General features: G+C 60.2%; 2 protein-coding genes across 5 annotated transcripts; one reads left to right on the forward strand and one right to left on the reverse strand.

Annotated features, from left to right (window-relative positions):
- Positions 1–1,016: 1,016 nt before the first annotated feature.
- On the forward strand, positions 1,017–13,576 carry MFSD12 (major facilitator superfamily domain containing 12). 3 transcript variants are annotated; one of them, XM_050770445.1, is made up of 10 exons: positions 1,017–1,504; positions 7,330–7,540; positions 9,458–9,602; positions 9,695–9,877; positions 10,176–10,268; positions 10,359–10,451; positions 11,317–11,487; positions 11,574–11,668; positions 12,811–12,941; positions 13,051–13,576. In XM_050770445.1, exons 1-10 carry the CDS (start codon positions 1,207–1,209, stop codon positions 13,071–13,073), a joined length of 1,443 nt encoding a protein of 480 aa, XP_050626402.1. In that variant the 5' UTR covers positions 1,017–1,206; the 3' UTR covers positions 13,074–13,576. The 3 variants fall into 3 exon arrangements, with proteins under 3 accessions (XP_050626402.1, XP_050626401.1, XP_050626403.1); XM_050770444.1 differs by having other exon boundaries at positions 1,022–1,504; positions 12,811–13,576; XM_050770446.1 differs by lacking the exon at positions 11,317–11,487 and having other exon boundaries at positions 1,120–1,504; positions 12,811–13,576.
- Positions 11,836–21,408, reverse strand: TEKTIP1 (tektin bundle interacting protein 1). 2 transcript variants are annotated; one of them, XM_050770744.1, is made up of 4 exons: positions 18,968–21,408; positions 14,298–14,536; positions 14,091–14,216; positions 11,836–13,943 (listed from the first exon to the last, which is right to left on the reverse strand). In XM_050770744.1, the coding sequence occupies exons 1-4, from the start codon at positions 19,108–19,110 to the stop codon at positions 13,762–13,764; spliced, it is 690 nt and encodes a 229-aa protein (XP_050626701.1). In that variant the 5' UTR covers positions 19,111–21,408; the 3' UTR covers positions 11,836–13,761. The 2 variants fall into 2 exon arrangements, with proteins under 2 accessions (XP_050626701.1, XP_050626702.1); XM_050770745.1 differs by lacking the exon at positions 14,091–14,216.
- Positions 21,409–21,589: the final 181 nt, after the last annotated feature.

Genomic DNA, 21,589 nt, shown 5'->3' on the forward strand with positions numbered 1-21,589 from the left:
AGCTCACTGCAAACTCCGCCTCCCGGGTTCCCGCCATTCTCCTGCCTCAGCCTCCCGAGTAACTGGGACTACAAGCGCCTGCCACTACGCCCGGCTAATTTTTTGTATTTTTAGTACAGATGGGGTTTCACCATGTTAGCCAGGATGGTCTCGATCTCCTGACCTCGTGATCCGCCCATCTCGGCCTCCCAAAGTGCTGGGATTACAGGCGTGAGCCACCGCGCCCGGCCTCAAAACCCTGTTTCTAAAATAAATAAAAAGAGGAAAGAAGAGAAAATGCCGCTGGAAGGAGTAGGGCCTGAGGTAGTGGGAACCGCCCGCACTCCTTGGAGGAACTTGAAACCCTCAGTCCGGGTTCGAGGGAGGACGTTGGTTGGAGGGGGAGGGTCGCGCGCACAGGCCTCGGAGTCACGGGCGCCTGACTCACTGCGCGCCCCGGGCAACTCCGTTCCTCGCCTGTAAAATGGGAGTAAAATTTGCTCCACCACGTGGGGCTTTTGGCAGGCAACGCTCGTTAAAGGCCAGCTGGTACCATTATGTTGATTACCCCTATTATTACCGTTAGTAACCAATTAGTGTTGTTGCGTCCTCTCCCGATCCAGTCTCTCTAGGTCGGGAAGTCAGAGGACCCCGAGGCCCCAAACCCAGAGCCCATCCCACCCGCTCCACCCCAGCCCGCTGGGCCGTCCAGCTCCGGGTGGACTGGGGTGGCGCGGGCCTGGAGGCGGGGTCTGGGTGGGAGCCGGCGGTGCCCCCTGGTACATTTCCCTCCCCAGTCTATGGGGGTGCCGGCCACTGACGCGGAGCGCTCGGGGGTCGCCCTCATACCCGGCGGGCGCTAGGACCGCACGGGCGCCCGGCGTAGAGGCGGAACCAGCCCTGCGGCCACGCCCCTCTCCGCTCTCTTTGGCGATTGGCTGCGGTTCCCCGGGACGCGGCTCCGATTGGCTCAGGCACCGGAACCGCCCCGCCCCTCCCCGCCCGGCGCAGTCTCCGGGCTCTGGGGCCCGGCAGCCGCAGAGTCGAGCCTGGGGCGGACGCCGCAGACGCTGGTGCGGGTGCGGCCGGAGGAGAGCGGGGCGCGGAGTGCGGAGTGCCCGGTGCGTGTTGGGCGTCCCCGGCGCCTCTCCCGACGGCACCCCCGAAGGCCTGGCCCCGGTACCCTCCGCGGAGCCCGGGGGTGGGGGGCGCGTGCCCGGCGCCGCAATGGGCCCGGGACCCCCAGCGGCCGGAGCGGCGCCGTCCCGGCGGCCGCTGTCCCTGGTGGCGCGGCTGAGCTACGCCGTGGGCCACTTCCTCAACGACCTGTGCGCGTCCATGTGGTTCACCTACCTGCTGCTCTACCTGCACTCGGTGCGCGCCTACAGCTCCCGCGGCGCGGGGCTGCTGCTTCTGCTGGGCCAGGTGGCCGACGGGCTGTGCACACCCCTCGTGGGCTACGAGGCCGACCGCGCCGCCGGCTGCTGCCCCCGCTACGGCCCGCGCAAGGCCTGGCACCTGGTCGGTAAGCGTCCCGGCCCCGCCACCTGTCAGGCAGTCCCTCCGAGACTCCGCGACCCGGCAGCCTCCTCCCTCTGACCCGCCACCCCGTCTGCCTGCCCGGGATCGGAGTCTCCCCTCGGTCTGTCTGTCCGGTGGCCCGAGCCCCCCTGCACTGTCTGTCCACGGCCTTAACCTCCCTATTTCTCTGCCCTATGGGCTGAGTCTTCACCCCTCTGTCTGTCCCATGGCCAGAACCTTCCCTACCTGTCTGTCTGTGCCCATGGCCTGAGCCTCCTCCATCAGTCCCACCGCCCTGTCCCCTCTGTCTGCCTGTCTGGGGCCTAAGTCTTCCCTGTGTGTCTGCCCCATGAGCTGAGTCTTCACTCCTCTGTTCTGTGGCCTGAGCCTCCCGCCTCTGTCTGACTACCCAGTGGTCCCTCTGCGGTGTCACTCCTGAACCTCCCCTGCCTATCCCACCATCCAGCCTCCCCCGTCTTTCTGCCCATGGCCTGAGCCGCCCCCATCTCTCTGTGCAGGGCCTCCCCCATCTGTCCAACCGTGCAGGGCCTCTCTATCTGCCTGAGCCGTGAGCCTCCCCTGTGTGTCTGCTTAACTGCCCCGTATCCCTTTTGTCTGTCCCTTGGCCCAGCCTCCCCTGTCTGTCTGCCTCGGAGCTGCCGTCTGACCTGCAGGGCCTTCACCATCTGACTACATGACTTCCTAGTGTCAATGCCTTTGATCCCTCGGGCCGCCCTGAACCCTTTGGAGGGTTGGTGGTGCCTCCTCTCAGTCTGTCTAGCCTGAGCTCATCTATTAGGGTGACCAACCGGGACAGCTATGGCTGAGGGACAGTCAGGCTGCCTAGAGCCTCCTGTATCTGTCTGTCCTGCCAGGGCAACCTGGTGCGTGGGCGGTTGGAGGGTGCTGCCCCGGAGTTGAGAGTTGGGAGCCGCCTGGGTGGGACTGGAGGGTCAGGGGTCTCTGCCCTCTTCTTGCATTGCCTCTGTCTGTCTGGCCAGGGTCAGGGATGCCCCTAGGTCTGGGGGAGGTGCCCTGATTAGAGAGGGCTGTTGGGAGGGCAGGAGGCCGGCGTCATGGGCTGGGTCACCCTGCCCCGGTGCCCATCGATAAGACTGCAGGACTGCCTCCCAGCGGCCCTCCTCTCCCCGCCCGGACCCTGGGCCTGAAGATTAGCCGGCCTCCTTCCCTGCTTTTCTTGCCCTCACAGAAGTGCCGGCTGCGTCCTGGCATTTGGGACACACAGGGCATTTCAGGAGGCAGGGCCAGGAATCCTGCTCAGTTCTTGGAATTCCAGGCTGCAGGAGGGGCAGGCCGGTGCCTCCTCACCCTTGGGAACAATGACTGAGGTGGGTGGTTGGCCCCAGGCTCTGGGTGTTGACATTTTTTGCAAGAGGCAGTGGATCTCCAGTGGTCTGAGGGCGCAGGCCCAGCAGGAGGCACAACGTGAGGACTGGATTTTCATGTTTCCTATGTCTGGGCTATTCCTGGGTCACCTGAGGTGGCAGCAGACAGGGAGGGGACCGGCTGGGAGGGGACCTGAGTGGAGCCCAGGGCTCCAAATTCCTCTTTGATCATAGTAGTTGGATAAGCTCTTTGACAGATGCCCAAGATAATTTCTGGGCAGGGCGGGCACGGTGGCTCACTCCTGTCACCCCAGCACTTTGGGAGGCCTCCTCACCTGAGGTCAGGAGTTTGAGACCAACCTGGCCAACATGGCAAAACCCTGTCTCTACCAAAATACAAAAATTAGCTGAGTGTGGTGGCACGTGCCTATAATCCCAGCTACTTAGGAGGCTGAGGCGGGAGAATCATTTGAACCTGGGAGGCAGAGGCTGTAGTCAGCGGAGATCACGCCACTGCACTCCAGACACAGCGAGAGTCTGTCTAAAACAAAACAAACAACAACAACAAACCCAAACAAGAAAACAAACAGAAAAAGTAACTGAAGGCTTTATGTTTTTCCAAAGCAGGCTTTTGGGAACGGGTGTTCCAATTGGACACCAAGGCCTCCAACATCACCCCTCTTCCCCGCCTTGGGGAGGGGGCACCTGCCCCGGGAGCTGAGAGTCGGGGGCTGCCTGGGTGGGCCTGGAGGGTCTGTTGGGAGCAGAAGCCCAGGCAGCCGCTCTTGATGCCTGAGCAGGTGACTTGAGTGAAGGTCACTGTGGCAATGGCACCCACTTCTGTATTTCACCCCCAAGTCTGGGGCTGGTGGCTAAGGACTTGCTTTGCCCCTTAAGTCCTGGGGGGCTCCCCCCCAATCCTGAGAGGACCCTCAGACTCAGACACAAACACTCCTGTGGGTGGACAGGTGGCACAAATGGTCTTCAGAAGGAAGGACATTAGCTTTGAGGTATTGAAGGATGGGTAGGAGTGTGTGGAGAGGCGCATTCCAAGTAGCAGAAGCAGCTGTAGAAAAGGTAGGACCAGTCCTCACTTTGAAGCTGTGGAAGCAGGAAGTGGTTCAGAGTAGACGGAGCTTTTGCTGGTGCCACACGTGAACTCTATCCCCACAGCAGCCTGTGGGGCAGGAACTTACTTTCTTTTTGTTTTTTGTTATTGTTGAGACAGAGTCTCACTCCGTTGCTCAGGCTGGAGTGCAGTAGCGGGATCTCGGCTCACTGCAACCTCCGCCTCCCGGATTCAAATGATTCTCGTGCCTCAGCCTCCCAAGTAGCTGGGATTATACGCACGTGCCACCAAAGCTGCCTAATTTTTTTATTTTTAGTAGAGACAAGGTTTCACCATATTGTCCAGGCTGGGCTTGAACTCCTAACCTCAAGTGATCTGCCTGTCTCAGCCTCCCAGAGTGCTGGGATTACAGGTGTGAGCCACCACGTCCCCATGGGCAGGAACTTTCACTACCCTTCTTTGTCTTTTTTTTTTTTTTTTTTTTTGAGACGGAGTCTCGCTCTGTCTCCCAGGCTGGAGTGCAGTGGCCGGATCTCAGCTCACTGCAAGCTCCGCCTCCCGGGTTCGGGCCATTCTCCTGTCTCAGCCTCCTGAGTAGCTGGGACTACAGGCGCCCGCCACCTCGCCCGGCTAGTTTTTTGTATTTTTTAGTAAAGACGGGGTTTCACCGTGTTAGCCAGGATGGTCTCGATCTCCTGACCTAGTGATCCGCCCGTCTCGGCCTCCCAAAGTGCTGGGATTACAGGCTTGAGCCACCGCGCCCGGCCAATCTTTTTTTTTTTTTTTGAGATGGAGTCTTGATTTGTCTCCCAGGCTGGAAGGCAGTGGCGTGATCTCGGCTCACTGCAACCTCTGCCTCCTGGGTTTAAGCGATTCTCCTGCCTCAGCCTCCCGAGTAGCTGGGACTACAGGCGCGTGCCACCACGCCCGGCTAATTTTTGTATTTTTAGTAGAGGCAGGGTTTCACCAATTTGGTCAGGCTGGTCTCGAATTCCTGACCTCAGGTAATCTATCCGCCGCGGCCTCCCAAAAGTGCTGGGATTATAGGCGTGAGCCACCGCACCCAGCCTCTTCTTTTCCTTTCTTTCTCTTTTTGTTTCATTTCTTTTCATTGTTTTTTTCTTTCTTTTTTTTTCTTGACAAGGTCTCGCTCTGTCGCCCAGACTGGAGTGCAGTGGCACGATCATGACTCGCTGTAGCCTCGACCTCCTGGGTTCAAGCGATCCTCCCACCTCAGCCTCACAAAGTGCTGGGATTACAGGGATGGGCCACCACTCCTGGCCACGATCCCTGCTTTCTGAAAACTAAGGCCTAGAGAGGCACAGTCACTTGCCCAAGCTCCCCCTGCCAGGCAGCCTGGCCCCAGCAATGGTTAACCCAGACTGGCCAGCAGGAACAGGGAGTCCGGCCAGGAAGAGACCTTCTCACCGGAGTCCACAGTTCGTGCTCTGCCCCCGGATGACCCCGCCAGGACCCCGGGAATCCGCGCAAACCCTCCCAGACCCTAGTTCCAGGGAAGCCAGCAGCAGAGGCTGCCTTTGGTTTCACTTCCCCATTCCAGTTCTCTGGGGGCTGGCCCAGCGTCTGGGGATGACGTCATCTCTGGAGCCTGGAGGGAGGAAGGAGGTCCCGCCGCCAGGCTTGATGGTACAGGGGCCCTTCCAGGTGCCCCAGGCTGGGAGGAGAGGAGTACAGGGCTGCGGGGAAGGAGCTTGGCTCCGGCTCACTCTAGGGGCCTCAGTTTTCCCATCTGGAAAATGAGGATCATGACACCCACGTCTCTAGGCTGTGTCAGAGCCACTATTGTTTTTCACTGCTCAGAAGATAGTGAAGGAACAGCCTGTACGGTGCCTCACGCCTGTCATCCCAGCACTTTGGGAGGCTGAGGCAGGTGGATCACTTGAGGCCAGGAGTTCGAGTTCAGCCTGGCCAACGTGGTGAAACTCCATCCCTACCAACATTAGCTGGATATGGTGGCGGGCGCCTGTAATCCCAGCTACATGGGAGGCTGAGGTGGGAGAATGACTTGAACCCGGGAGGCGGAGGCTGCAATGAGCTGAGATCTGTACTCCAGCCTGGGCCACAGAGTGAGACTCTGTCTCAATTAAAAAAAAAAAAAAAAAAAAAAAAAAGGCCGGGTGCAGTGGCTCACTCCTATAATCCCAGCACTTTGGGAGGCCATGGTAGGTGGATCACCTGAGGTCAGGCATTGGAGACCAGCCTGGCCAACATGGTGAAACCCTGTCTCTACTAAAAATACAAAAATTAGCTGGGCGTGGTGGCAGGTGCCTGTAGTCCCAGCTACTCGGGAGGCTGAGGCATGAGAATCACTTGAACCCGGAGGCAAAGGTTACAGTGAGCCAAGATCTCGCCAGTGCACTCCAGCCTGGGCGACAGAGCAAGACTGTCTCTCTAAAAAAATGGAGATATTGAAGTGCCCGAGTTCCATGCTGGGTCTCCCCAGGCCCCTCAGAAGCTGCTGTCTGCAGAGGAAAGCCGGCAGGAAGCTGGCAGACAGACAGACAGAGAATTCCCTGGTGCGCTGAAGGGTGAAGTAGGAGCTGCAAGGGCCAGGAGAGAGGTGTTTGAGGAGGTGACACTCCCGTTGAACCCAGAGGTGAAAAGAAGCCGGTCTTGCTAAGATGTGAGAGAAAGCTCCAGGCAGAGGCACGTCCATGCAGAGGCCCTGGGGCAGGACCGCCTGGGGTGTTGGAGGAACAGTGAGGAGACGTGCATGGCTGGAGCAGAGAGAGAAGAGGGAGAGGGCAGGACAGGACAGGGCACAGAGGGAACAGGGCAGGTCGCAAAGGGCCCCGTGGGCGGCAGGGAGGATCTTACATTTGTTCCAAGGTATCTTAGGGGTTTTTTCTGAGGATGTGAAGAACCAGGGCTTGGCACAGCAGATCTCGGGTTGGGGGCAAGTGCTATTTCCAGAATGTCCCTGGAGGCCTGGACGCCACAGTGTTATAGGGAGTGGTCACCTTAGGAGCTGACAGGGACAGCGGAGCTCAAGGAGGGCAGGGTCCAGCCCAGCCCCGCCCAGCCCTACCCGGGCCTCCCGCTTCCCGAGGCCCCATGGGAGGCTTGTCAGTGGCTGAGGGGGAGGAGCCGGGGGAGGCTGTGGCTGTAACCGGGGCACCTGTTGGGGGCAGGTTTCCGGGGGACCCCCTGCACCCGGATTCTTCTGACTTACAGGCTGAGCCCAGGTACCTGGTATCAGATTCCCCTTTTGTCACCAGGGCCATAAGCCTGGGGGACCCCGGCTGCAGACCCTCCCTCCTGCGTGACTGTGTGCATGGGAGGGGCGTCTCCGTCTGCGCCTCGGTTTCCCTCTCTCCTCTCTCCGTGTCCCCACCCTGGGAGCCCTGGCTGGTGTGGGACGGCCCCATGACTGACCACCCCACCCGTCCACAGGCACCGTCTGCGTCCTGCTGTCCTTCCCCTTCATCTTCAGCCCCTGCCTGGGCTGTGGGGCGGCCACGCCCGAGTGGGCTGCCCTCCTCTACTATGGCCCGTTCATCGTGATCTTCCAGTTCGGCTGGGCCTCCACACAGATCTCCCACCTCAGCCTCATCCCGGAGCTTGTCACCAACGACCATGAGAAGGTGGAGCTCACAGCACTCAGGTGGGAGCCTGGGCACCCTCCCCCGTGGGCAGGGTGGGCCCTGGCTCGGCATATCAGTCAGTGGGGCCACGTAACGAGTGGCCAGAGACTCGGCAGCTCGAGACCAGGCAGTCTTTTATGTTTATTTTTTATTTTTATTTTTTTGAGACGGAGTCTCACTCTGTTGCCCAGGCTGGAGTGCAGTGGCCGGATCTCAGCTCACTGCAAGCTCCGCCTCCCAGGTTTACGCCATTCTCCTGCCTCAGCCTCCCGAGTAGCTGGGACTACAGGCGCCCGCCACCACACCCGGCTAATTTTTGTATTTTTAGTAGAGATGGGATTTTACCGTGTTGGCCAGGCTGGTCTCGAACTCCTGACCTCAGTGATCTGCCCTCCTCGGCCTCCCAAAGTGCTAGGATGACAGGCATGAGCCACCGCGTTTGACCAGTAATCTCCCTGTGGATATGTCCGAGCTGACCAAGGTCTTTGGTTAGAACATGTCCGCAAAGTCCCTTTCCCTCTGCCATAGAACGCCACTTAGCCCCGGCTACATCCTGGTAGTAATGTCCATGGCAGACTTACAGGTCCTGCTGCCACAGGGAGGGGATGGGACGGGCAGGCCTCTCTGGGGCTGCCTTAGAATTCTTTCTGTTGGCCAGGCGCGGTGGCTCACGCCTGTAATCCCAGCACTTTGGGAGGCCAAGGCGGGTGGATCACAAGGTCAGGAGATCAGGACCATCCTGGCTAACCCGGTGAAACCCCGTCTCTACTAAAAATACAAAAAACTAGCCGGGCGAGGTGGCGGGCGCCTGTAGTCCCAGCTACTCGGGAGGCTGAGGCAGGAGAATGGCCTGAACCTGGGAGGCGGAGCTTGCAGTGAGCCGAGATTGCGCCACTGCACTCCAGCCTGGGCGACAGAGCGAGACTTCGTCAAAAAAAAAAAAAAAAAAAATTCTTTCTGTTACACCTGGGTGCGGCAGGTGCCCGGCTTATCCACTCACTTGCTAGGGGCACAGGAAGAGGTTCTTCTGGTTATGAGGATGATGTATTGCGCACCTGATGTGTGCCTGGCATAGTTCTAGGCCCTTAACATGAATCTCAACTTCCTTAACTCTCCCTGTGAGGTGGGAGGTGGGAACTGTTCTCTCCCACGTGCTCCAGAGGAGGGCTCGCCCCCAGCTAATGCCCAAAGCCAGGGTCCACACAGCGCCTCTGTGTCGGGGGAGCTCCTGTCTCCACATCTGACCGTGCATCACCAGCTCCGCCTACTCTGGCCTCCTCCCCACCCCCGGATCTGAGTTCCCCATTATGGCCATGAGACAGGTGCAGGCGCTAACGACACGGGTTGCCCAATGCCCAGGGCCCCTGAGGGCCCCAGCTGACCGGGACCAGACCCCAGGCACTTCCTACGTGCCATCGCTTTGCCAGCTGACCTCCTGCTGTGCTCACGTGGCCTCCGGAGGTGGCATGGTTCCCGCTTTCAGAAAGAAACTGATTCGTGGTGGGATTCTGAGGCCCCCCTGGGGGGCTCCATGCCTGGCCGGGCTGCGGGCAGGGGCCGGCCTGGATGCTTCTAGACCAGGGAGCCCTCGCCCTGTAGCCGTCCAGCATCTGGGGAAGAATTCTCGAATTCCGGCTTCTGAGTCTCTGGGTTCTCAGACTTTTGGGTTGTAGCGTGGACTCCGCTTGGCTGAGTCACTGCACCCTGGTCCTAGGCACGAAGCAGGGAGTTGCGGGTCACAGCTGTCCTGCATTAGATAATGTGTGGGCTGGGGAAATGGAGGCGAGCATGGGCTTCCTGGAGGCCACAGTGTGACGGTGGCTAGAATCACCCACCAGTCAGGGGTTCCCCAGGCTGCTTTGACGGTGCAGCCACGCGGGGAAGAAGTGGCCCGGGGTCCTGGCGTCTCATTGAGTCCCCGCCTGCCTGTCCGCCAGGTACGCGTTCACCGTGGTGGCCAACATCACCGTCTATGGCGCCGCCTGGCTCCTGCTGCACCTGCAGGGCTCGTCACGGGTGGAGCCCACCCAGGACATCGACATCGGCGACCAGCTGGGGGGCCAGGACGTGCCTATGTTCCGGGTGAGCTGGAGCCCGGGTGGGTCGCCTGAAGTCCTCAAGCCAGGGATAGGGGCTGGGCCAGCCGCCACTGACCGCTTCCGCCGCGTCCCCAGAACCTGTCCCTGCTGGTGGTGGGTGTCGGCGCCGTGTTCTCACTGCTGTTCCACCTGGGCACCCGGGAGAGGCGCCGGCCGCACGTGGAGGAGCCGGGCGAGCACAACCCCCTGTTGGCCCCCGCCATCGCCCAGCCCCTGCTGCTCTGGAAGCACTGGCTCCAGGAGCCGGCTTTCTACCAGGTGCGTGCTGGGGGCGGCGGGGCTGGCGTGGACCTCCTCTCCCACCCACCGGGCCTTTGCTCTGTGGGGCAAGCTGTGTCCAGACACAGAGCACACGCGGTCGCTGATGCAGCCCACACCCGGGGCAGACATCACTCATCAAGCGCCGCTCTCCTCCCCCGGCCCACCCCACTGGGCAGTCACGACCAATGGATCAAATGCCAGCTGCAGGGCGCGCCCACCCCGGCCCCGGTGCCCCCTGCTGGTGGGAGTGGAGAAGGCCCTCCTGATCCCTGCCAGTCCCTCTGTCTGCCCACAGGTGGGCGTGCTGTACATGACCACCAGGCTCATTGTGAACCTGTCCCAGACCTACATGGCCATGTACCTCACCTACTCCCTCCACCTGCCCAAGGTGAGCGGGTTGGGGTGGGGACGCTGGGATGGGACGGCCCCAGCCTGGTGAGCCATGACTGATACGCCGTGCCTGGCTCTGCCCCCGCAGAAGTTCATCGCGACCATTCCCCTGGTGATGTACCTCAGCGGCTTCTTCTCCTCCTTCCTCATGAAGCCCATCAACAAGAGAATTGGGCGGAACGTGAGTGCACGGGGACTGGGGCGGAGGACGGGGTGCCCTGCAGCCGAGATCCCACCCATTCCGGGTTCCAGCCTTGGATGCTTCCAGGCCTCCGAGTTCCTGCCTTGTAGAAGCCCTGGATCTAGGCCGGGCGCAGTGGCTCACGCCTGTGATCCCAACACTTTGGGAGGCCAAGGCGGGAGGATCATGAGGTCAGGAGATCCTGGCCAACACGGTGAAACTCTGTCTCTACCAAAAATACAAAAACAAAATTAGCCAGACGTGGTGGCGGGCGCCTGTAGTCCCAGCTACTCGGGAGGCTGAGGCAGGAGAATGGCGTGAACCCGGGAGGTGGAGGTTGCAGTGAGTTGAGATCACGCCACTGCACTCCAGCCTGGGTGACAGAGCCAGACTCCAACAAAAAAAAAAAAAGCAGCCCCAGATCTGGGAACGAGGAATTCTGGGACCCTGGCTTCTGCATGTCTCAAGTTCATACTCTCGCGGCTGCAGAGCTCTGGTGCTTTTGTCCACCCTGTGCAGCCACTGAAGGCGTGAAATGTGGCCGCGGGGACTGAGCCGAGTCCGTCGTTTGCTTTCGTTGTAACTGACCTGCCTTTAGGCAGAGTAGCCACGTGTCTGCTAGGCAGAGTAGCCACGTGTCTGCAGCCGCTGCGGCGTGGACAGAAAGCACAGCTGCGGCATGGAGGGTCTGCCGAGCCTCGGACTTGTCCAGGGCCAGAGCCCGGGCTCCTGAGGGACCATCCAGCTCATGCCCCTTGTTTGCTGGGGTTGGAGGTAGGGATGGCAGATTGAAGACCAGAGAGGGCCAGCACCAGGCTTGGGGGCACCCAGTGGTATGGGCCTGACCCCGGGGCTGTCCCTACAGATGACCTACTTCTTGGGCCTCCTGGTGATCCTGGCCTTTGCTGCCTGGGTGGCGCTGGCAGAGGGGCTGGGCGTGGCCGTATACGCAGCGGCTGTGCTGCTGGGTGCTGGCTGTGCCACCATCCTCGTCACCTCGCTGGCCATGACGGCTGACCTCATCGGTCCCCACACGGTAGGGCTGGTAGCCGGGCTGGGGCTGGGGAGGCCGGGGCCTAGATCTCGGGATGCATGCTGACCACCTTGCCTGTGTCTCCACAGAACAGCGGAGCGTTCGTGTACGGCTCCATGAGCTTCTCGGATAAGGTGGCCAACGGGCTGGCAGTCATGGCCATCCAGAGCCTGCACCCTTGCCCGTGAGTGCCGCTGTTCATTCATTCATTCTTTCCTTCATCTATTCATTTGTTCAGTAAGAGGGTATTGAGCGCCTGCTGTGTGCCCAGCAGTGTTCTGGGTCTGGGCATCCAGCTGTGGACCAAAGACACCTGCCCCAATGAGAGTCATAGACCAGGGCGACCTCTCATTTCTTCCACTGAGCACTTCATTTATTCATTCAACAAACGCTGGGTCTGTGTGTGCAGTGCTGAAAACACTGTACAGAAATCTATCGGGGGTGGACCCAGCTGGAAGGGAGCCCCGAGTTTGTGTAAACCAGACCCATAGAACTCAGGGTTCAGACACGGATGGTTCTAGACCACGGCATCACAGCATTCATGCCTGTAGAGGCTCAGGGCCTGGAAACCAAAGCTGGTCTGGGCCTGGGGCAGAGCCAGCCCTGTGAATAGTCACAGAGGTGAATGTGTGGTCGGGATGGGCGTGGGTGGTGTGTAAAGGTGAACGCTCAGAGAAGCCTGGCCAGCCAGGGCAGGAAGCCAGGGAGGGCTTCTTGGAGGAGGTGACATGGACCTGACACCTGCAGGATGTCAGAGCGTTCCAGGCCAAAGCCCTGGGCAGGACCACAGCTGGCGTGTTGGAGGAACAGGGAGGAGGCCCGTGTGGCTGGAGCAGAGGGAGGAGGGGAGGGCAAGGAGGGGATGGGGCAGGTCATGCAGGGCCTGGTGGGCCATGGGGAGGACGTGGGCTTTGACCCCGAGGACAGTGGGAGCCATGGAGATCTGTGGGCAGAGGAGGGACAGGCCCTGACCCAGGCGCTCAAAGACGCCCTCTGGTGGTCGCTGCCGGGAGGACAGCTGGTGGGGGACAGGGTGGAGCCTGGGACCAGGGCGGAGGGGACTGGGCGGGTGCAGGTGGGCTGTGCTGGAGCTGGACGTGGGGAGACAGGGACGGGGAGACGTAGTGGATTCGGGATGGACGCTGGAGGCAGGGCCGACAGGACTGGCCAAACTGTTGGGTGTGGGACAGGAGGGAGGGAGTTGCAGGGACCCCAGCTCCTGGCTTGGACAGGACGGAGCCGCCCTCGGGTGGGAGGGGAGGAACAGGTTTAGCTGGGGTGGGGGGGTCCCCGCGGTGCCTACTTAGCCCCCACCTCCTCCCACAGCTCGGAGCTCTGCTGCAGGGCCTGCGTGAGCTTCTACCACTGGGCGATGGTGGCCGTGACGGGCGGCGTGGGTGTGGCCGCTGCTCTGTGTCTGTGCAGCCTCCTGCTGTGGCCCATCCGCCTGCGACGCTGTGAGTCCTGGCGCACCCCTCCCTCCCCAGAGACTGACCACACCGGGGTGGGGGTGGGTGTGGGCCACACCCCACCCTCCCTAATGCCATTTCCACCCCTCCCTTGCAGGGGACCCTGACGCCCGGCCCTGATTCCTGATGGTCTCCTGCACCTGTCAAGGGAACGGCGAGGATGTCCCCCGGGGCCTCGAGGAGAAGCCCCCACTGCCCCTCGCTCTCCTCTGGACCCCCACCCTCCATCCTCACCCCACTCCCGGGGATGGGGTCGGGTGAGGGCAGCAGGGAGGCCTGCCAGGGCCTTGTGAATGCAGGGGCTTGCAGGGACCCTTGGGCTTTGAGGGTGCCCCATTCTCAACTCCAGCCCAGCCCTCTGGAGGATTTGGGGTACACCTCTCGGCAGGAAGTAGGAATCCCAGAAGGATCTGGGGGAACCCTCATCCTGAGTTCGGTCCAGTTCACCCCTCACCTCTGGCCTGGGGGGCTCCAGATGCTGCCAGGGCCCCCTCAGGATGGCTGGGACCTAGAGGAGACCCCGTCATGGGGTGGTGGGCTGGGCCTGGACCCCGCCGTGGTGGGCAGCAGGACTGCCCAGTAGGCTTGGTGGACTCTGCTGGCAGCGAATAAAGAGATAACGGTAGCCTGGCTCCTGTCTGCCTGGGGGTCCCTGGGCAGGGGTAGCCTGGGCATCACAGCCCTGCCCTAGTTGTGAGCAGCCGGTGAGCCCAGCATCTGCCTCTGCCCCAAGCCTCTGGTCCCCGGGACGAGGTTAGTGCCCCCTCATCTGGCTGCAGAAAGACAGTGGGTGCGTCGTGGCATGCGTTTATCGGGGCATGGGCGTGGAGGACGGCAGGAGCCGCTGGCAGGTGGAGGGGCAGTACGGCTCCAGACCCCACTCCCGGTAGTTCTGGGTGGTGCCAGGCGGGCGCTGGGGTGCCGACAGGGAGGGCACGTAGTCTGATGCCCTCCATAGCGGCTCCACCCGGTACCGGTTCCTGTTGATGACTGTAGATGGTACCCGGGTCACTCTGTGCCCCCACCTCCTCGCCATTGGCCAGCAAGGGGCTCCCAGACCTCCCTGGCGGTTTTATGCTGGCCTAGGTGGCCTCGTCCCCCAGGCTTCCCGGGGACCCGCCCCGCACTTGGCCTCACCATATTCCTTGCCCCGGATTGGCCTGTCTTTCCACAGCGTGCTCCCCCACCGGGTGCTGGGGACCTGGTACTGGGCAGGGATGATGGGGTCATGCCAGGCGGTCTCCCGAAGGTGCTGGGTGTAGGCTGCGGTGGGGTGGGGGCTGGCGGTCATTCCTGTCCCCCTCCAGCAGGCCCGGTGCCCGGGGGGGGAGGGCAGGCACTCACCCGATGGCATGGTGTGCTCACGGCGTTGGTAGCAGCCGTGCCAGCGGTTGTAGGCCTCGCGGAAGGGGCTGGCCGGGTCCAACGGCAGGTTGTACCAGGCTTCCCGGGTGTCCGAGTTGGTCAGGCCTGTGTACCACAGCTGGCCAGCTGCGTCGCGTCCCATGGGTGTGTACTTCCAGCGTGTGGCCTGCCTGATGGCCAGTGGCCAGCGGGGACCCTCCAGGGACAGGTAGTCATCACTGAGAGTGGGCAGGGGGCAGAGACTGAGCTCGTCTCTACAGCGAGTGCTGTGACCCCTTTGCGATGTCTGCCAGGGTGGAGGATGTAGAGGCCTGGCCCACGGCGTGGGGCCTTCCTCCCTCGCCGCTTGGTGTCTGTCCTTCAGCCCTGGATCCCTCACCCCAGGGAGTGGGTGGCAGAGGAGAGAGGTTGACTCCCCCTCTCCCCACACGTCCCACCCCAAGCACCCAAGTCAGCACTAAACCTTTCTGTTCTGAGCTTTTCTTGCCTGGGGAAGAGGGAGGGGAAGAGGACGAGGGCCCTGGCTACTCCTGGGTTCCTATAGTCCTTGTCCAGCCTGCAAGACCTACAAATCCCTTCCTTTGGGAAGCCCCCCGGCCCAGAGGTGCACCAGGAAGAAGTGGTCTGGGGCTGGCACTGAGCCATGGCCCAGGGAGGACTGGGGGACGCACTAGGCCAGGTGTGTGGCTCACACCTGTAAACCCAACACTTTGGGAGGCTGAGGCAGGTGGATCACTTGAGGTCAAGAGTTCAAGACCAGCCTGGTGGCCGGGCGCGGTGGCTCAAGCCTGTAATCCCAGCACTTTGGGAGGCCGAGACGGGCGGATCACGAGGTCAGGAGATCGAGACCATCCTGGCTAACACGGTGAAACCCCGTCTCTACTAAAAATACAAGAAAATTAGCCGGGCGAGGTGGCGGGCGCCTGTAGTCCCAGCTACTCGGGAGGCTGAGGCAGGAGAATGGCGTGAACCCGGGAGGCGGAGCTTGCAGTGAGCCGAGATCGCGCCACTGCACTCCAGCCTGGGGCACAGAGCAAGACTCCGTCTCAAAAAAAAAAAAAAAAAAAAAAAAAAAAAAAAGACCAGCCTGGCCAGCATGGTGAAACCCCATCTCCACTAAAAATACGAAAATTAGCCAGGCGTGGTTGGGGGTGCCTGTAATCCCAGCTACTTGGGAGGCTGAGGCAGGAGAATCACTTGAATCTGGGAAGTGGAGGTTGCAGTGAGCCGAGATCGTGCCACTGCACTCCAGCCTGGCGACAGAGTGAGACTGTCTCAAAAACAAAAGGAGAAAAGACTCAAAGATGTTTTATGCTTTGGCCTTGCTCTTGGGAATATGTCCCAAGGAACCCCAGAGAACAAGGTTGTTGGCCCCAAGATAGCCTGGCAGGGCTCAAAACAATCTCACCTGTGCCCTGCACTGAAAGCCTGGTTCCAGGTCTCATGGCAGGAACTCGGCTTAAATCCTGACTAGACTCCCAGGTGCCCACAGAACATGGGAGTAGCCTGGCCAGTTACGGAGCCTGTTTGAAGGACACCACGTAGACTCGGCTTTTCCACTAGAAAGGCAATTTCAAGATCTGGGGAACCTCGCCCTTTTGAAATGAATTGCAAAACACGTGTAGCTTTTAAAACGCAATTAAAACAGCACAAAATTGGCCGGGCGCAGTGGCTCACGCCTGTAATCCCAGCACTTTGGGAGGCTGAAGCGGGTGGATCACATGAGCCCAGGAGTTCGAGACCAGCCTGGCCAACATGGTGAAACCCCGTCTCTACTAAAAATACAAAAATTAGCCGGGCGTGGTGATGGACACCTGTGGTCCCAGCTACTCGGGAAGCTGAGGCAGGAGAATCTCTTGAACCTGGGAGGCGGAGGTTGCAGTGAGCCGAGATTGTGCCACTCCAGCCTGGGTGAGAGAGAGAGACTCCATCTCAAAACAGACAAAAAGTAATTAAAACAGCACAGAATAACATTTGATGAGAAATGGGCCCCCTCACCACTGCTGTCGGCCCCGTACCCACCTGCCACTCACTACTTTCTGGTGTTTCCTTCCAGGACCAGGTGGTACGTACACCCACCTCCATTATTACCCACTTCCGGGAGCCTGTACGTACAGTCCTCTGTAGCCCGGGCTCCATTAGTGGCCGGATTCAGCTCACCAAGCTCCGCTTCCGGGTTTATGCCATTCTCCTGAGCCTGTCCAGGCGCCCGCATCTCGGCTAGTTTTTTTTTTTTTTTTTAGCCAATAGCCTCCCAAAGTGCTGGGGGCTTCCGGCCTTTTTTTTTTTTTTTTTTAATAGAAATAGGGTCTCGCACCCAACGCAGTGGCTCACGCCTGTAATCCCAGCACTGTGGGAGGCCGAGGCAGGTGGATCACGAGGTCAGGAGTTTGAGACCAGCCTGGCCAACATGGTGAAACCCTGTCTCTACTAAAAATACAAAAATTAGCCAGGCGTGGTGGCTCATGCCTGTAATCCCAGCTACTTGGAAGGCTGAGGCAGGAGAATTGCTTGAACCCAGGAGGCAGAGGTTGCAGTGAGCCGAGATCATGCCACTGCACTCCAGCCTGGGCAACCGAGTGAGACTTTTTTTTTTTTTTTGAGACAGAGTCTTGCTCTGTCGCCTAGGCTGGAGTGCAGTGGCACGATTTCGGCTCACTGCAGCCTTGACCTCCTGGGCGCAAGCGATCCTCCCACCTCAGCCTCCCAAGTAGCTAGCATTACAGGCACGTGCCACCATGGTTGGTTGATTTTTTTTTTTCCAGATGGAATCTTTCCCTGTCACCCAGGCTGGAGTGCAGTGGTGCGATCTTGGCTCACTACAACCTCCGCCTCCTGGGTTCGAGTGATTCTCCTGCCTTGGCCTCCTGAGTAGCTGGGATTGCAGGCACCTGCCACGACACCCAGACTTTTTTTGTATTTTTAGTAGAGACGGGGTTTCCCCATCTTGGCCAGGCTGATCTTAAACTCCTGACGTCGTGATCCACCAACCTCGGCCTCCCAAAGTGCAAGGATTACAGCCGTGAGCCAGTGCACCCAGCCTTTTTTTTTTTTTTTTTTTTTTTTTTGGAGACAGAGTTTTGCTCTTGTTGTCCAGGCTGGAGTGCAATGGCGCCATCTCGGCTCACTGCAACCTCTGCCACCCAGGTTCACGCGATTCTCCTGCCTCAGCCTCCTGAGTAGCTGGGATTACTGGCATGAGCCACCATGCCCAGCTAATTTTGTATTTTTAGTAGAGATGGGGTTTCACCATGTTGGTCAGGCTGGTCTTGAACTCCTGACCTCAGGTGATCCGCCTGCCTCGGCCTCCGAAAGTACTGGAATTACAGGCGTGACTCACTGCACCCGGCAGCCTGGCTGATCTTTTAATTTTTTCATAGAGATGGGGGTCTCACAGCTGGGTGCAGTGACTCACGCCTGTAATCCCAGCACTTTGGGAGGCCAAGGTGAGCAGATCAGGAGGTCAGAAGATCGAGACCATCCTGGCCAACATGGTGAAACCCCGTCTTTACTAAAAATACAAAAATTCGCTAGGCGTGGTGGCGGGTGCCTATAATCCCAGCTACTTGGGAGGCTGAGGCAGGAGAAAGGCTTGAAGCAGGGGGTCAGAGGCTGCAGTGAGCCAAGAGTGCACCACTGGACTCCAGCCTGGCAACAAGAACGAGAGTCTGTACAAAAAAAAAATACAAAACTGAGCTGGGCATGGTGGCACACACCTGTAGTCCCAGCTACTCAGGAGGCTTGAGACAGGAGAATCCTTGAACTTCGGAGACGGAGGTTGCAGTGAGCCAAGATGGTGCCACTTCACCTTAGCCTGGGCAACAGAGTGAGACTCTGTCTCAGAAAAACAAACAAACAAACAAAAAACTGGGTCTCACTATGTTGCCCAGGCTGGTCTTGAACTCCTGGGCTCAAGTGATCCTCCTGTCTCAGCCTCCCAAAGTGCTGGGATTACAGTGGGCCACCATGCCCAGCCACCATCTTGGTTTAATTTCTTTCCTTGGAAATAGAGCAAAGGGCTTTCACTCTTCTTTTTCATGGCTGCATAGTATTCCATAATTGTTTAAACAACTGCTAATAGACACTGTATTGGGGTGACTTGCATACCTCCAAAATTGCATCTGCTGAGAACCTCCGGACATGGCCTTGTTTGGAAATGGTTTTAGCAGATGCAGCTAAGATGAGGTCACCCCGTGTTAGGATGGCCCTGAATCCAGTGCCTGACACCCTTATAAGGAGAAGGAAACTTGGATGCAGACAGGAAGGCCGGGTGAAGACAGAAGCAGAGACTGGGGGCCAAGGAGTGCCTGGGGTTGCCCAGAACCACCACGGGCTGTGAGAGGTGTGGGACAGACTCCCTCAGCCACAGAAGGGCCCAGGCCCGCACACGCCTGGATTTCAGAGGGTGGATATTTCTGTGGCCGAAGCTCCCAGTGCGTTTGCAGCCCTTGGAAATGGCCACAGACACATTTGTTCTCGGCCTGTCTCCAGGTCTGTGGCCCCCACAGTGAGCGGCCGCAGGCTGGAGGGGAACAGGAAGAGCTGGAGGGGACTTCACACACGTGAGCCTTTTAGGAATAATGAGTGACACATGCAAGACCCCAAACCAAACCCCATGTAACCTGACACCCAGGGAGGGAGGGGCTCACCTGTAGAGAGGTGCTGGGAAGCTGGCCTCGAGGGTCCCCGAGGGGACATAGGGCCGGGCAGCCTCTCGCCTCAGGGTTTGCATGTCTGCCTGGGTCCCTGGCGCTCCTGCCAGGAAGGCCTCCGAGGCCACTGTTGACAGCATAAAGGCCACCCAGTGTTCCGGCAACAGCGCTGACGGCTCCCTCCTCCCAGCAGCGGGCGGGGTGAGGTGGCCTCAAGCGAGGGGAGGGCTGCAGAGTCGTTCTGAGTATTTAACAACGGGGGGTGACACAGTGTGGGTGGGCAGGGCCAGGGCCACTGCCAGGTGGGGTCCGTGGCTGTGAGCCCCCAGCTCTACGCACGCCCCACCTGGGGCCTGGCCTCTCCATCTCCACACCCCCTTGAGGGGCTTCTGTCTCCCCCTTGCACCTTCGATCGCAGGAGGCGGTGCCCAGTCAGGGGCGCAGGCACCTGGCACCCCAGCTCCTCTCTCCTCACCCGCTCACACCCAGTCCGTTTGTAAAACACACCCAGGATGAGACCCGCACACGGGGCCTCACAGCAGCACAATTTGTGACAACCTGAGGCGGAGAACACCGAACACCCAGTGAGGGGAGGGACCAGCCATGTGCTGGAATGAGATTCAGCCACCACGAGGTGCGAAGCTCTGACCCAGGCCACAGTGTGGATGCACTTTGAGGATGTCACGCTCCTCTGAGCCAGACACAGAAGGGCATGCTGTGATCCCACTTCTGTGAAATGTCCAGGACAGGCTGATCCACAGAGGCAGGGAGAGGGTTCGTGGGTGCTGGAACTGGGGAGGCGGACCTGGGGGTGACTAGGTGATGTAACAGGGACAGGACTGCCTTCTGGGTGATGAGAATGTTCTGGAATCGGAGGTGGTGGCTGCACGGCGTGGTGAAGGTACTGAACGCCACCTCACTGTAAGATGGTAGATTTTGTATTTTACCAAAAAAAAAAAAAAAACAAAAAACCACATAAAACCCAACAAACATCCAGGAACCTCCTGCCTTGCCTCCTCTGGCTGGGCCTGGCCTCGGGTAGAATCTGGCTTGGGTGGGGGCAGAGCTTACACCCTGGTCTCGGCTTCCCCTGCCCCTGCGTCGGGTCCCCACAGAGCCGACCCTGCCTTTCCCATCTGGACAGGCACCCAGGGGCCCCACTCCCTCGGGGTAAGTGCCAAAGTCCTCCCTGAGGCCCACAAGGCCCTGCCCTCCTCTCCACTCTGTTCCTCCCGCATGCCAGGTGCCGTGCTGTCCCAGGGCCTTTGCATGGCTGTGCCCTCTGCCTCTCACCCAGGTGTCCCTGCCTCCTCTAGCCCTGGCTGAAATGCCAGGCTTGCGGTGAGCCCCTGATCCAAGGCTGCCCTTTCCCAGGGCCCCTTCCGCACCCTCTGACGCCGCCGCCTCACTTCCTCATAAGCTCCTGTCTCTGGGCTGTGCCCCCCAGGCCAGCTCCACATGGGCCAGGTCTGCTCAGTTTCATCATCTCCAATGCCCAGGACGGGACCTGCCCTGGCTCCTTCACCGTCTTCTCAGGCACCGTACAAGAGCGAGCCTCAAAACCACCTGGGGCCTCCTGGCTGCCAGGCACCCCCCACAGCCTCCCGTGCAGCCCCTGGCCCCCAGGCCTCCTGGCTCCCCCAACCACTTCCCAGCCATTCCTCCTGTTCTCCCAGACCCCGCGGAGGCACCAGCACCCCCTGGGCCAGGCTCCTGCCTCCTGCACCTCTCATTGCAGAACCTGCGGCAGCCTGAGCTTTTCAATTCTCTTTCCCTCTCACTGCACCAGCTACGTTCCAGGATCAACAAAAAAGTCGCAAACCGCCCTGCGGGGCCCTTCGTCAGCCTCCCGCTCCATCCGGGCATCTCCCAGCCATGGCCAGGGTCGCCCCAGGAAGTGATGGCCCCACTGGCCTTGGTCTGTCGGGTGGAGTTGACAGCAGAGGCACCTGCCCCAGCGCTGCTGAGCGGCCCCCGTGCCCCGCAAGGCCTGATGGACGCTCCCCTGGGGCCCCTCCACCCCTTCTCGGCTGTCCTGGGCTGTGGGGAACCAAAGCCCCCATTTCTACACAAGCCCTGGCCCGTCATCATGGGCCCCTCCCACCACGGCCTTCACCCCACTTGCTCTGTCCCTCCTGGTCCCATCTGGCCAGCCCTGGGGGTGAGCTCAGCCCTGCAGCACCCACCCTCCCTCCCTCCCTGATGGGGTCGGGCGAGCACCTCCTCCCGGGAACAGGGCCGTCCGGCTGGAGCGCAGGGACTCGCCTGGAGTCCAGTCCTTGGCCCCGCAAGACTGTGGCCGGCGACCCGGCAGACCGGCCCGGGAGGGGTCTCTGCGGCCTTCGAGGGCTGAGTTCCCCATCTGTGAAATGCAGGGCTGGGAAGCCCCTCAGAAGTTGCTTCTGCAGCTCCGGGGCCAGATGGGGACTCAAGGGCAGGACCGTGTGACCCCACCCGAGCCGGGGACCTAGAGCCAGCCAGCCCCGGCCACACATGAATCCACGCATTTAATGACAGCGTCACTGCATTACATGAGAAAAAAGGCTGATCTGTCCTGGGAGGTCCCCCGCCCCCCAGCATGGGCAGAACCAGCCCCAACACAAATCTCACCCCTTCCCT

This window comes from Macaca thibetana, chromosome 19 (assembly GCF_024542745.1).
Source record: "Macaca thibetana thibetana isolate TM-01 chromosome 19, ASM2454274v1, whole genome shotgun sequence".
NCBI classification, from domain to species: Eukaryota; Metazoa; Chordata; class Mammalia; order Primates; family Cercopithecidae; genus Macaca; species Macaca thibetana.

What these genes read in the sequence shown, in the direction of transcription:
- MFSD12 (XM_050770444.1), top strand. Translation starts at nt 1,207, where the DNA reads ATGGGCCCGGGACCCCCAGCGGCCGGAGCGGCGCCGTCCCGGCGGCCG. An exon ending in AGGACGTGCCTATGTTCCGG is followed by an intron (nt 9,603 to 9,694) that starts GTGAGCTGGAGC and finishes CCGCGTCCCCAG; the next exon opens with AACCTGTCCCTGCTGGTGGT. An exon ending in CAGAGCCTGCACCCTTGCCC is followed by an intron (nt 11,669 to 12,810) that starts GTGAGTGCCGCT and finishes CTCCTCCCACAG; the next exon opens with CTCGGAGCTCTGCTGCAGGG.
- TEKTIP1 (XM_050770744.1), bottom strand. Translation starts at nt 19,110, where the DNA reads ATGCTGTCAACAGTGGCCTCGGAGGCCTTCCTGGCAGGAGCGCCAGGG. An exon ending in TTCCCAGCACCTCTCTACAG is followed by an intron (nt 14,537 to 18,967) that starts GTGAGCCCCTCC and finishes GCCCACTCTCAG; the next exon opens with TGATGACTACCTGTCCCTGG. An exon ending in AATCCGGGGCAAGGAATATG is followed by an intron (nt 13,944 to 14,090) that starts GTGAGGCCAAGT and finishes TACCATCTACAG; the next exon opens with TCATCAACAGGAACCGGTAC.